This window comes from Arachis duranensis, chromosome 10 (genome assembly GCF_000817695.3).
Source record: "Arachis duranensis cultivar V14167 chromosome 10, aradu.V14167.gnm2.J7QH, whole genome shotgun sequence".
Taxonomy (NCBI): Eukaryota; Viridiplantae; Streptophyta; class Magnoliopsida; order Fabales; family Fabaceae; genus Arachis; species Arachis duranensis.
Genome location: NC_029781.3, coordinates 94285354 through 94299461, shown reverse-complemented (window position 1 = coordinate 94299461; position 14108 = coordinate 94285354). Strand labels below are relative to the sequence as shown.

The 14108-nt window shown below is 36.2% G+C and overlaps 3 protein-coding genes across 3 annotated transcripts; 2 read left to right on the top strand and 1 right to left on the bottom strand.

Annotated features, from left to right (window-relative positions):
• Positions 1 to 1333: 1333 nt before the first annotated feature.
• LOC107470910 (uncharacterized) lies at positions 1334 to 2299 on the top strand. The gene is made up of 2 exons (XM_016090321.1): positions 1334 to 1908; positions 2014 to 2299. The coding sequence occupies exons 1-2, from the start codon at positions 1334 to 1336 to the stop codon at positions 2297 to 2299; spliced, it is 861 nt and encodes a 286-aa protein (XP_015945807.1).
• Positions 2300 to 2491: 192 nt separating this feature from the next.
• Positions 2492 to 2857, top strand: LOC107470909 (uncharacterized). The gene has a single exon (XM_016090319.1). The coding sequence runs from the start codon at positions 2492 to 2494 to the stop codon at positions 2855 to 2857; it is 366 nt and encodes a 121-aa protein (XP_015945805.1).
• A 4823-nt stretch (positions 2858 to 7680) lies between these two features.
• Positions 7681 to 13389, bottom strand: LOC107470923 (cleavage stimulation factor subunit 50). Its single transcript, XM_016090332.3, has 14 exons — positions 13016 to 13389; positions 12775 to 12858; positions 12556 to 12668; positions 11852 to 11924; positions 11640 to 11723; positions 11479 to 11565; positions 10729 to 10799; positions 10122 to 10173; positions 9963 to 10020; positions 9357 to 9457; positions 9110 to 9264; positions 8464 to 8572; positions 8000 to 8056; positions 7681 to 7923 (listed from the first exon to the last, which is right to left on the bottom strand). Exons 1-14 carry the CDS (start codon positions 13115 to 13117, stop codon positions 7768 to 7770), a joined length of 1302 nt encoding a protein of 433 aa, XP_015945818.1. The 5' UTR covers positions 13118 to 13389; the 3' UTR covers positions 7681 to 7767.
• Between the last annotated feature and the right edge of the window lie 719 nt (positions 13390 to 14108).

Sequence of the window (14108 nt, the reverse complement as noted above, 5' to 3'; positions counted from 1 at the left end):
TGTAGTCACGTGCAGGTAGTGGGACGGGAGGCGGAGGCAGAGATGGTTGTCATGGTGGCAAGGGATGAAGAACAGCTAGAAGGCAAAATGGTAATACCCCGGAGATTTTGAATGAATGGAGTACCGAATTTTTGAATTCTAAAATGGCAAAGACAACAATAAAGGGATTTAAAGAGACAACGGCTGACGGTGTAGGATTACTACCTAATATTGCGTAAGAAGATTCGGGTTGAACCTTATCCTGGGACTATGGAAGTGATCGTAGGGCTCCTGGGGCTGAGATCAGCAGTATGTACAGGGAAAGTACAGCTGCGAGTGGGGCGCGGCACGAATTGAATGACGTAGTAGGGTGTGGTGACGAATTCGGTGGGTCGAGTGTGGCAGGGATGCAGTGTATTGATGGTGGCTTGGAGATGGCGAGGTTGAGAGGGGAGGTCTCGTCTGGGTTGGTAGGTCCTCTTGAGCTCGTCGACATGCAGAAGGGGGAACGAGGTTGTGATTTGGTAGGGGAGGGGATAAAGACAGGTTGCGGTCCGTACAAAAAATGTTCGAAAAGGGTTCGACCGATTAAAGGACTGGACGGTTTGGAAGGCCAAGGTCTGGCAGTAACGGCGAGGTAAAGGAGGATGGTGCAAGGGGGGAGCCAGAGGACCTGAGGGATGCAGCACTGGATGCTGACAGTGATACCGACACGGAAGAGTCTGAAAATAAATGTGAGAATGACATGCAAGAGAACAAGAAGACTTGGAACCTGGCAGTTGAATCTGGTGCGGTTCAGTACAACGAGAAAGATGATATTATGGCAGTACTGCAGGCACAGAATGAGGCAATAGCCCGAAAGAAAGGCAAGCAAAGCAAAAGGAGAAAGCTAGAAGAAGTCGTCCAAAAAATCAGAGTAAGGTGTGTTAGCTGGTTTTAAATGATTTTTAGCTATTGGAATGTTAGAGAGTTGGCGGGAGTTGGAAAATTAAGTATGGTGAAAACCTTTAGGCGAAATTTTAATATACATATGCTAGGCCTGGTAGAAACTAAAAGAGAGGTGGTAACTAAATTTGATGTTGTGCAACTGTGGGAAAATGATACAGTAGGATGGAAGTATGTCGGGGTGGAAGGTGCTTCAGGTGGTCTGTTGTTGATGTGGGATGAAACGGTTTTTAAGATAGACAACTGTTATAAAGGAGATAGATGATTGTGCGTGGAGGGGGAGCTGATCAAGCGTAGTTTTCGTTGTGCTATTTGTTTAGTGTATGGTGCGCATACTAGAAATGAAAAGCTGGTTGTGTGGAAAGAGCTGAGCTTTTTATCTGGGTTATGTCAAGTACCTTTTTGCTTTATGGGAGACTTTAATGAGGTCGTTAAAGTGGAAGAGCGAAAAGGGGCTACTACTTTGACGGGATCGGCAGCGGACTTTAAATCTTGGATTCAGGATATGAAACTAGTGGATTTAGACTTATCTGACAGCCTGTTTACCTGGTTTAGGGGCCAATCTTGTAGCCGCATTGATAGAATGTTGGTTACTTTGGAATGGCTAGAAGAGTTTCATGATACAAGGCTACGAGGTGGTCCAAGAGGGTTATCGAATCATTGCCCAGTGGTGATGGAAGCTGCAAGGGTCGGAAGGGGGCCGAGACCTTTTCGAAGTCTTGATTCATGGTTCACTCATGAAGGATTCTTGAGGATGGTGAAGGAGGAGTGGAGAAGCCTAGGGGAGGTGCGGTTCTTGGACAAGTTAAAGGCCATGACGATTCCTTTGGGCAGATGGCATAGAGAGAATTTTGGATCTATGGACATGAGGATTAAAAAGTTTGAGGAGGAGATCAAAAAAGTAGACGATATGGTCAGTAATGGAGTGCATGATGGAACCTTGGAAGCAAGAAGGAAGGCACTGGTCAGCTCTTGTAAGAGGTGGTATATCAGGAAGGAGGTACATTGGAAGTAGATGTCAAGATCCAAGCATACAAAGGAGATGGATAAAAATACTCGGTACTTTCATAATTTAGCCTAAGCTTGAAGGAGGAACAACCGGATTGATGCTTTAATGATTCATGGAAGAGTATTGAGGAATCAAGCCAGGATTAAGGTGGCTATAAGAGATTTCTACAAGGACTTGTACCAACAGGAGGTGTCACCTAACGTAGGCTTTCGGAATGGGTTAGTAATGCAGATAGATGTAGAAGAGGCAACAGAACTGGAGTTGATGCCATCTGTTGAAGAGATAAAGGAGGCAGTATGGGATTGCGAGCCAACACAAGCACCAGGAAGTGACGGATATAATATGAATTTCATCAAGAAATGTTAGGAAGAAGTTGGGCAGGAGTTTACTGGAGCAGTCTTGGATTTTTTCCGGTCTTCTAGGTTACCTAGAGATTCGAATATCACTTGGGTGGCGCTGACGCCAAAGTTTGTTGGGGCTAAAGAAATAAAAGACCTCAGGCCGATTAGTATGGTAAGTTGTGTGTATAAGGTCATATCTAAGGTATTGGTTCGGAGAATGAGGAAGGTCATGCCAGGGTTAGTAGGAGAGACACAGAGTGCGTTTGTGAAGGGCAGAAAAATTCATGATGGGGCATTGATAACCTGTGAGACTGTGCAGTGGCTGAAGGCTAGGAAGAGGAGTGTCGCGATTATTAAACTTGATTTTCAAAAGGCATACGACTGGGTCAAATGGAGTTTTGTGGATATTGTTTTGCAGAAGATGGGCTTCGACATATATGGAAGGGGGTGGATTAAGGAGTGTGTCTGCTCTGCGTCTATGTCGGTTCTGATAAATGGGTCCCCCACTAAGCCTTTCAAGATGGAAAGGGGACTTCGACAAGGAGACCCTTTTATCTCCGTTTCTGTTTGTGCTAGTTGTTGATGTGCTACATAGGATGATTAGGGAGGCAGTAAGGAATGGCCGCATCTATCCACTTTTGGTTGGAAGGGATAACATTGAGCTGTCGCACTTACAGTTTGCAGATGATACCATTCTATTCTATCCTACTGAGGAAGAGATTATCAGGAACTACAAGCGATTGTTACGTTGCTTTGAGCTGATGTCGGGGTTGAGTATCAATTTTGAGAAGTCTAGCTTCATTCTGGTTAACAGTGATCGGCATTGGGCGCGTAAGATGTATCAGTTGCTGGGTTGCAAGGCAGAGTCTCTACCAGTCCGATATCTTGGCATTTCTCTTGGAGCAAACCCGAGGCTAGTGAAGACTTGGAAACCGGTAATTGATAAGGTGGAAGACAAGTTAAGTATGTGGAAAGCAAAGACCCTAAACAAAGCGGGTAAGCTGGTTCTCATTAAGTCTGTTCTGAATAGTTTGCCTATCTACTATCTTAGCCTATACAAGATGCCGAAGGCGGTAGCGGAGAAGTTGATCTCACTCCAAAGGCGCTTCTTGTGGAGTAAAGAGAATGGGAGAAATGGGATACCACTAGTAAAATGGGAAGTGGTGATGGCTCCAAAAAAGGCAGGTGGTTTGGGAATTGGAGACGCAGTAATTCGGAATACAGCTTTGCTCTTTAAGTGGTGGTGGAGGTTCTCGAAAGAGGATTGTCCCCTGTGGAAGAAAGTCGTCTGCTCCTGTAATAACTTGAATCCGAATGAAATGCTGTGTGGTCAGCCTGTACCTACAAGGGGGAGTTCTTGGAAGGATATTTGCCAGTTACAAATCAGTGAGCCACATGTGAGAGAAAAAATGATCAGGGATTTGTATATGGATGTAGGGAATGGCAGAACAGTACGGTTCTGGGAGGATATCTGGTTACCTCACGGTGTTCTTAAAGAGTTGTTTCCAAGGCTTTTCTCGGTCTCAAATCTCAAAGGTTCTGTTATTGGGGATTGTGGGTTTTGGCCATGGGGGTAGAGTGGATATGAAATTTTCAATGGAGGAGAGAGCTTTTTCAGTGGGAGTTGGCACTAGTAAACCAACTCCATCAGGTTTTACAGTCTGTTCAGCTAACATCTGAGAGGGAGGACAGAGTGGTCTGGAAATTTGATAGATCTGGTATTTATTCGACTAACTCATTTGTGCAGGTGTTACAGGAAGCGGTTCTCCCGGAGGAAATAACAAGCTATAGCTTCACAAGTGCAATTTGGAAGGGGTTCGTTCTACCAAGGATCGAGTTATTCTCTTGGTTTGTGTTGGTGGGGAGGGTGAATACTAAGAACAGACTGTGTAGACTAGGTGTAATTAACCCAAATGATCGTACATGTATCTTATGTGGTAAGTCTGTGGAGTCTGCTTTTCATTTGTTTGCTGGTTGTGAGATTTTCTGGCAGTTGTGGTGTGCTTGGCTATTCGCTCTTGGAAGGAAATGGACCATGCCTGGTACACTCAAACAACACTTTGAAAGCTGGACGAATGCTGCAGCAAGAAGATGTGAGAGGAGGAGGTGGGTGATTGGCTTCTTTGCTGTTATCTGGACGGTTTGGCTAGAACGGAATGATAAAATTTTCAAGAATCAAAGATCACGTGTGGTGGATATTATTAATAGATCCTTCTTGCTTTCCGATGAATGGAATGGTTGTGAACCTTATGGTTGTTGATGGCAATGTCGAAGATAACTAGGGGTTGTCATGACTAGAGTTGTCGGGTTGTTCTTTGTTATTTTATATGCTCCACCTTGTTGTGTTGAGCTCTTTACTTAAAAAAAAAACAAAAATTTTAGAAAATTACTAAAAAAAAATAAAAGACATTGAAGACAGAGAGGAATTTGAAATTTAAAAAAAGGACTAAATGTAACAAAAAAAAAATAGAACTCAAACTGCATACTATTTAATATTCTAATTTAATTTACAAAAATAATAAAAATTTTTATGTAAGTAAAAGTTGTATGGACCTAGAAAATTAGTGACAAGTAAACAACTACTAGAAGACAATTGGGCAACGTGAGTAAGCATGGGATAAAAGAGAAGATAAAAAATACTGGTAAAAAAATAGTCAAATTTGACACCATATTAAAATTTAATTTTAAAAAATATATCAAAATTTTTTTAACGAAACAGCAAAAAAAACTTGAAAAAGATCTTTTATCTTTTACCTTTTAATGAACGAAAGAGAAAGAAAAAATGGATGGAAGAAAATATCTTTCAACTAAAAACATCCTGTGTTTTGATTGGAAATATTTTCATCGTTTTTAATTGGAAAAGCTGAAAACGAGAAAACATCTTTTTAGTTTTGTATTTCTTTTTGAAAACGTTTTCGTTAAAAATATCTTTAAAATGTTCAATCAATTATATTTTTATACTTTATTTTCATTTTCATTGAAAATGAAAATGAAAACACCCAAATCAACCAGTCTTTAGTTTTTAGCACAGAACAAATCAAAGTCCATTTTTCGTTTTTTTCTTTTTCTTTTGGGTCTTATATTAAATCCAATTTGCACCAACCCAAATCATCTGATCCAAATTCGTAGGCATACATTATTGCTCAACCCAGCCAAAACATTGATCAACGAGCATTTAAAACTGCAGCTAAGATTTAGCTCAACTGGTTAAACTATGTGCCTTTTAATATGTTGCATCTGGGTTCAAACCTTGATGAGTGTATCAACTAGTGTGTTGTGACTTGTGATGCCTAGGATTAGGAGTTGTCCAATCCACTTGACAAAAAAAAAAAATATTAACATATACTCGACCCAAAAAGATTTCAAATATAGAGTGCGTTTGAATAGCTTTTTAGAATTGTCCAAAAAAAAAGCTTTTTAGAGAATTTATTTTAAAAAAATTAACATATTTGAATTAACTTTTTTAAGAAAAAAAAACCTTACGATTAAAGAGACAAATTCCCTGTTTATAAGCCAATGATATTGCTACGAGGAAATAGGTTCATCGGTTAATTAGTTCTGATTTTTATAGTGTAGATATAAAAATAGGATCGTAGTCTTCTAAAAACTAAGATAAGTGCAAATGCATACTTTTTTAATTCTCTGATAGTTCAGTTTGGACTCTTGTAATATTTTGCTTGAAAAAATAGACATATTTTTTTAACCTGTATTATTGTTTCGGACAAGTACTGATGCTACTGCTTTGTCGATAACTGTTGGATACAAACACAAACTCTTCACCCATTTCAGTTAGAAGGCTGTGAGAGAAACTTTTTGAACATTTGAAAAGCTTACTCGCACTCTTGTGTTCAAGTGTAATTGTGTCTTTCTGAGGATTGTGAAAAGAGGCAACAATTTCAACCCTGATCTGACCAGAAATCTTAATAGCGCTGTTAATCTTTCATTCAACTGTTAAACTTCTTTCAAACAAGTCAGACTTTTTATGTTTATGACCGTCTAGCACTTATTGGTGTTGATTTTAATTCCTCTTTGGATAAGTATGAATCTAAAAAATTTTCTTACTTTTACTACGAAGGCACATTTGGTGGGATTAAGTCTCATCCCATGATGTCTTATCATTGAAGACTTCGGGTAGATCAATCAGCAATGTAGCTTCAAACTTTGTCTTGACTAATATGTCGTCGACATAGGCTTCTATCAGCTTTCCCAGATGAGATCGGAACGCTTTGTTTCTTAGCTATAGGTATGTAGCTCTTGTGTTCTTTAACTCAAAAGGTATTACCACATAACAATGATTAGTCTTCGGGGTAATGAACAATGTCTTCTTTTGGTCAGTTCATACATCGAGATTTGATTATATCTCGAGTAAGTATCTATAAAGAAAAGGAACTTATAACTCGAAGCTGAATTCACCAAAGCATCAATATCGAGTAATGGGTATGGATCTTTGGGACAAACTTTATTAAGGTCAGTGTAATCTACACACCCCTCCACTTGTCATTCTGCTCCTTCACTAAAACCACAACGAATATTTGACTTCATTGATGAATCTTGCTTCCAAAAGTGCCTGAACTTGTTCCTCCACAATTTGTGCTCTTTTAAGACTGAGCTTCAATTGTCTTTGGTGCACAGGTTGTGATCCAGGATAGACTATTAGCTTGTGACTCATGAAATCGAGATGTATGCCTGACATGTCGAAAGTTTTTCAAGCAAAGAGGTTTATTCTTTTTTTTTAGCAAACTAATGAAATCCTCCTTTAACTTTCCCTCTATGTTGGCACCTACACTAGTTGTTCTCTCAATCTCATCCCTATCTTATAAACACTGCTCAACACTACTTCTGTCAATGTCCTACTTCCAGGCACTGAATCTTTAAAATTTTCTAAGAACCCACGCGTTACATTCTGGAGACAAACAAATATAATCCATACGTATCAATGTTTCTTGGAATCCATACTAGAGACTTGCCCATATTGCATAACTCAAATACTCAATCAATCTCACATATCTAACTATCTATGAGAGATTGACAAGTCTAAAAAAAAAAAAAAAAGCAGAAACAAAAGATAGATGAAATTAAAAAATCTCACTTTAAAAAGATAGTATCATTTTGATGAAAAACCAATAAATTTTGCAACTATGTAATTTTGATAGAATAATTAAAAATAATATAAAATTCAAATTACATTGATATCAAATATTAGAATGACAAATCTCGAGTTTAGTTTCAAATTACTATTTATGACACAATCCCTCAAATACTGATGTAGCATTTTGTGACATTTTATGAGACCCAAAATAAAATTGAAATAAGAACCAGCATTGGAGTTGCTCTCACAATCCTCAAATCTCAAGTGAGGATCACTGCATTAACTGCTCATGGAGGATATTAACAGAGTGAGGAAAATTTATGATAACAATTTTCTGTGTAAATTTTCATTCAGCGATCCCTTTAACTAATGCATGTGAATACATTCATCTTCCTTACACTTCATTATATAGTTTCCTTCCAGAACCTAACTGACCTATCAGTTCCACAGGAAATAAAAGCCGACTCTGTTGGCGAGTGATCGATCCAGCGGGGTGCGCCGACATGATTAGAAGGCCACTTTGCTACTTTTTCTGTTGTCATTGCATCCCAGATAACGATCTGCAATGCACGCCAGATCCTCAATAAAATCCAGTTAATAAAGCTAACATCAAACACTATATGGAGTTAAACAAACCTCATTGTTCAGTTCATCTATGGAAAGAATAAACTCTTCTGTCTCGTTGAAAATTGCCTGCAAAAACAAATGGTATTGCCTCGTGAACTTAGGTGCAAGTAATCGACAGTTTTGGACAGAGATTCTATTTTAACGCAACAAATACCTCCGGATGCAAGATTATAAGATAAACTTATGGTAAGCATACATGTCAGGTCCCATAGAAGATATTATTTGCCTTAATAATAGTGAGAAACAACAATTTCTTGTGAATAAAGCAAACAAAACATTTTCAAAAATAAACCATGGGAATGAGTTACTAAGGTGACACAAGGGATGATAGAATAGAGTTAATTTCACTCTAATGCAAAAGAAACTCCAAGTATATGCATCACAAATACTGAAGAATCGGCTTGTTAGTCCGGAACTGACCAATATTAATTCCGAAAATTTGCTAGAAAGGGAAAAAAAAGTTATGTATATACCTGGCATCTTAGCTGTGTATGCATGGCTCCCAGATATTGTTTGACTAATCTTCCAGAACCAACTTCCCAAAGCTTTATGGTAGAATCCTTACCACAGGAGAGCACAAACCTACAAAGTTAAAAGTTATGTCACTACAAAGATCCAATCCTATCAGGAAACTTTGGGAAAGTGTAACAAGTTGACAAATGGCTATCTGCAGCAACATCAATGAGGCCGGTCATAAATTCAACAAACTAGCACAGAATGCAATACTTCCGGCAAATACTAAAGCAAAAAATTGCTTTGACTGATTTACAGTATAAAACACAAGCTCTTATTGTGTTTTGCAGTAAACAGGATGTTAATTTAAGATTGTTAATTCTGATGTTACATATTAGTTGATAAGAATGTCAAGTGTTGGAACTACAAGGGAAGTGCCTACTTCAAAATCAACATCCTTGTACATTAAAAATGCAAACCCTCTCGTCATTGTAACTTTGCAACACGTCAAAGGCTAGAAGGTTTAAAATATACGACTGAACACAATCAGTCATGCTGTCCTTAAAGAACTCATCATGCCACTGAAAGTGCACTATCCTTCAAATGGTAATTTAGTGCATCAAGGTTTGTGTTTGCTTAACTAATTGACCCAAAATATAATTATACCTTTCATCCTTTGTAAAAATTGCACTTGTAGCCTCAGCTGTTCCATGTGCTCCAGTTATCGAGCGCACACAATTAGCAGTGATGCCATCCCACAACCGAATAACACCATCTTTAGATGCCGTAACATACATGGCACCTGTACAAGAATATCTGACCTATAAAACAGAAAGAATTCATTAACATCATTATAGAGGAATAGAAGAAAAATACAGGTCCGCATAGTTTTTTAACAAGAGAAATGACATGCCTGGTTTATGGCTCCATTTGGGCCAACCTCGGGAATGTTTGCTGATAGATAACACTGGAAGGTATTTATATCATACAAATGTGGAATTGCATGATCAGTTCCTGTTAGAAATTGATATTGTCATGTGAGTTTTTTTTGTGAAAAAATCAACAAAGAAAACAAGGACACTAATTGGAAGATAATCTACCACGAATACATGCTTTTTGGTCAAACTCTCACAATGGTTATAAAGAGAAAATCATTCAAACTGCACATGGTTATTACCAAGCTCCAACATAGAAGTGGATATGCAAATGTGAATTTTGAGATATTGTCCAAGTGCATTGAGAACGACCAAAAGCAGTTCACACAATTAAGGGTTGGCTACATATAGAAAACATTTGACGCTTGAAGGTGAACATTATGTAAACTGAAAAAGCATAGCTTAACACTTCATCATTCAAACTACTACCTAGGTAATGAGTTGACCTGAGAAGACTATGAAAAGAAAACAAGGTAAAATGAATAATCTTATAAAACAGCAACAAGTCACGAGCTAGGGAGTAAATTATGGTTGGCTCATACTTATATCAATTTTATCTTAAGAAAATGGTGGAACTTAAATACCTGCGAGAAGAAAGTCTCCAGAAGGATGAAACGATACAGATCGAACATTGTGTGTATCCTGCAGAACAAAAATTTAACAAACTGAAGGTTTACAATTGATTCTTATACTTGCTCATTAGTTGCAAAAGCTTAAATATAAGAAATGTAAGATGGCACCACCTGTATAACCCTGTATGCTCTCTTTGCATTGGTCTTAGAAATATCAAAAAACCTAAACAGGATAAAAAAACTAGCATGTCAGATGTCACATTGAAAAAGCATTTCCAAAACAACAAAGACAAGAAAAAGCGAACTATTTGGATCTCCCCCCCTGTAGTAGTTACACATGACACCCTACTTGTTTTAATCCTCGCAATGACACCCATTGCAGCAAATAATAACTAACACCTTTTATGTTTTAATTTTATTTTGCTACGTTACCCTCTCAATGCACCACATTAACCACTCCCTCCTTCAAACAAAGCTTTCATTTGGCGAATAAGAGATTTTCTCCTCTAATACAGGATTTCACGAAAAATGTAGTTTAAAATGTTACAATTTAGCTGTTAATCTCACCTGAAGACATATACTACTTCTTACTTAAATTTCCTGACAAAGTAGGCAGATGCTAAAGGGCAATGAATACATATAAACAAGGGGAAGTTGGTACAAAATTTCAAAAATAAGCAGGGAGCCATGTGTAATTACAGAATATTATGTAAGCTCCTAATATACAAAATGCAAATGAGAATAAAAAATTACATAGTAATACTATATGTGGTCTTACTTCATTGTTTGATCTTTAGCTCCAGAAACCAAGATGGTACCTTGTGGATGAAAATCCAGATCATTTATTGGCTGCGGTTCATTATTTATTTTTTTTTAAAAAAACTAAAATAAAATACACATGAACAAATTTGCAGGATCATTCTATAATATTTGCAGTTTAAAAATTTAATGCCAAATGGAATGAATGAAAAGAATCAGCTAACAAAAGTCATTGATATTAGATGAAGGTAAATTCTGGTAAGAAATATGTCACTGCAACAAAGACAGATAAAAGTTGATATGTTGAATGTCATGTTGCTTTGTTAGGTAATTTATCAAGTTTAAAATAATTTTGAACTTTGATCATCCAAAAGTCTCGCAAAAGAAGTATAATTGAAAAGAATGGATCTCAAAAACAGAAACAATACGATTTCAGTGATTAGTATCTTTGGTGATCAGCATAGACTTATATACTTTTCAAAAATAGGTATTCGACATGCTAATCAGGTATCTGACTCTACAGAAAGCATACATTGTTCAATATTGTCATATTTCCAAATGAACTATAAAATATATTTTCAAACTCCCAATAAACTAGGAATTTGACTCGTTAGAAATTACACCTACATCATGAAGCCAAGTGAACATAAAAAATTAGTTCAAAAGTGCTGATTACTTATCTTAATCATAGGTAAGACATCAATTTTGAGATAAAGGAAATATTTTTCACATAAAAAATCCAACTGAACTAGAGAAAATGTAAATATACTTGTGTGTGGTCATAAAATGTTCGAATTACAGGCCGCACAGGGCCATCCTTTGCATCCGGAAGTAACATTTGCTTGATCTTTGAAACCTGCCAAAAAATGGAAGCATGAGTGCAAAAGTCGTTTATGAGGAAAAGCGAAACAGATAACATTAAATCAGCACCTCAAAAAGCTTTATTGATGTATCTGCACTACCAGTCGCAACAAACTTCCCATCAGGACTAAATCTAGCACATCTGGCAATATTCTAGAAATTAAGCCAATCAGTCTAGAAAACAGATAACTAGAAAAAAAAAATTGCTTACAGTAGGGTTTGCATAGTACTTTTAATTGTTAGGGCAAGATGCATATATTTCATTACAGCATATTACATACCTTGTGCTCTGAAAGGTGTCGTGTCTCGTGCTTTGGAAAGCTTTTAGACATGCCTTTTATATCTGGCACAGCACTGTTGTAACAGATATCAGCCTTTAGTTATGTGAATTTATCTCGAGGGCTTTGTTAGTGTTACAAGAGCATATCACCTATATCTGAGTTTCACTTTGAAAAACGAAGGAACTTAAAAGTACTGAAATGATACTTCAGAAGAAGTCTATATTAGTCGAGCGATGAGTCAAGATCTATGGTCTGATTTCATTAGATCATTGTGAAAAGTGAAAGCTAAAAAAAAAAACACACTCCCCCAAGTTGAACTTGAATATAATATGCTAACATGCTTGCATGTTCAATTTTTAATTTTATCATCATATAATGAAAAGAAATTAATATAATTGATTCCCATTGACATACTTATCCACCTGAATAGATAAGTACTAGTTGCTAGCCCCCTTCAGAACTCAGAAGTTCTAATACATTATACATTTTAGATTAAATGTATATGGTATCAAATGCTAATCATACCGAAGCGTGATAGAAACAACCAAATTTAACTTGCCATTATGAAATGACATAATTGGCATTTTAAGGTACATTAACCACACATTATCAACTACTACTATAGATTATAAACTATACGAGTTACACAGTCACACTAACTTCAAATTGGGAGAAAAGAATAAGTATCAGCAGAAAAGAATTGCCTGAAATCAATGATGGTAGCTCCAGGATGAGTCGGCAGCACGGGTGCACCCAAGTCGCAAAAAGGAGACGACAAAGTCCCTTTGAAAACATCATCTTTCTCCACTGCAAGACCCTGTTATCTCCTTAGAATCAAAAGCTTCCTCATGCAGCCATGCTTAACATAAAAAGTACAAGAGAATCATACAATAACAACAACTAAGCAAAATAAGAAAAAGAACCTTAGCAACCAGCTCAAGAAGCTTGTTGGGTGGAGCTTCCACATTCAGTGGTGTCATAGTTGCTGAAGCTACAGCACTTGCAGCCTAATAAAATAAATAAATAAATAAAACATTTTTCAAATGTAATATTAATAACCATGTAAGAATATCATTAAATTTCAAAAAGGAGCGTAAAAAAGATATCAACTTTGTCCTCTCTCTTTTGTGATGCAAAAAGATGAAATAAGATTTAGGGTTTTGCCTGAGTAAGATTGCTGTCGCGAAGATGAGCGACGATTAGGGAATTGAGGTGCCGATAGAGTTTTCCATCTTGCAGAGTCTGCTCCCAGCTATTGTTCTCCATCAATTCCTGATCTCTGCTTCTTCTTGCAAGAAATTCCCTACTCTGTCCGAATCTAAAACCCTATCCTAGTTTTCTAATCATTCGATTCACTAATTTTCGGATTTGATTTAAGATTTACGGTTCAAATGTGTCTGATAGAGTAACTTTTTTCCAGGTGTTTTTACGGCTTTCTCTAATTTAGTTCTTTAGATTCAATTATTTTTGGAGATTCAGTTCTAATTATCATACTAGTTCTGGATTCTTTTCGACATTGGATCAAATGAACCGAATGTAGAACTAGTTTTGATTTATCACAAGGCTAAACGATGTTGCTTAAAAAAAAACAAAAACAAAATTGTTTTTGAAAATAAAAATAAAATAATATGTAGATTATAAAATGACAAATCAAAATTAATTTAATGGGTTAATACTCAAATTCGTTTCTAAAAGATCACGCGATCTTCGTTTAAGTCTGAATGATTTTTTTAATCAAATTAATCCATGAAAGTTAAAATGTAAGTCAAATTAGTCTTTCATGATGACGTGTTACGTTAAATGTTATGTGGCATGATGATGTGACATGCAACGTGGCAGGTCAGTGTCACTTGACATGTAAAAAAAAATTTTATAGTCAAAATAGTCCTTGAAAGTCTAAATGTAAGTCATTTTCATCCCTCAAATTTTAAAAATTAGTCAAACTAGTCCTTATATAATTTTTTTATAATATTAAATTTACAATATTTTTTGATACTACTAATTTTAATATTATTTTTTAAACCTTAATAAACAAAATTCTCTTTACATAAAATAATAAAAATAATTAAATTTTTATAAAGTTATTTTGTCATTTATATTTTAAAATTTTATATTTTCAAATTATAATTTTTTATGTGAATTTTTTTTATTTAAATGAGTTTATCAAATTATTGTGGATTATATATTTAAAAATTTAATATTTTAAATTTTACTAAATAATATAGTAATTATTTTAAATTTTAAATTTTTTAAATTT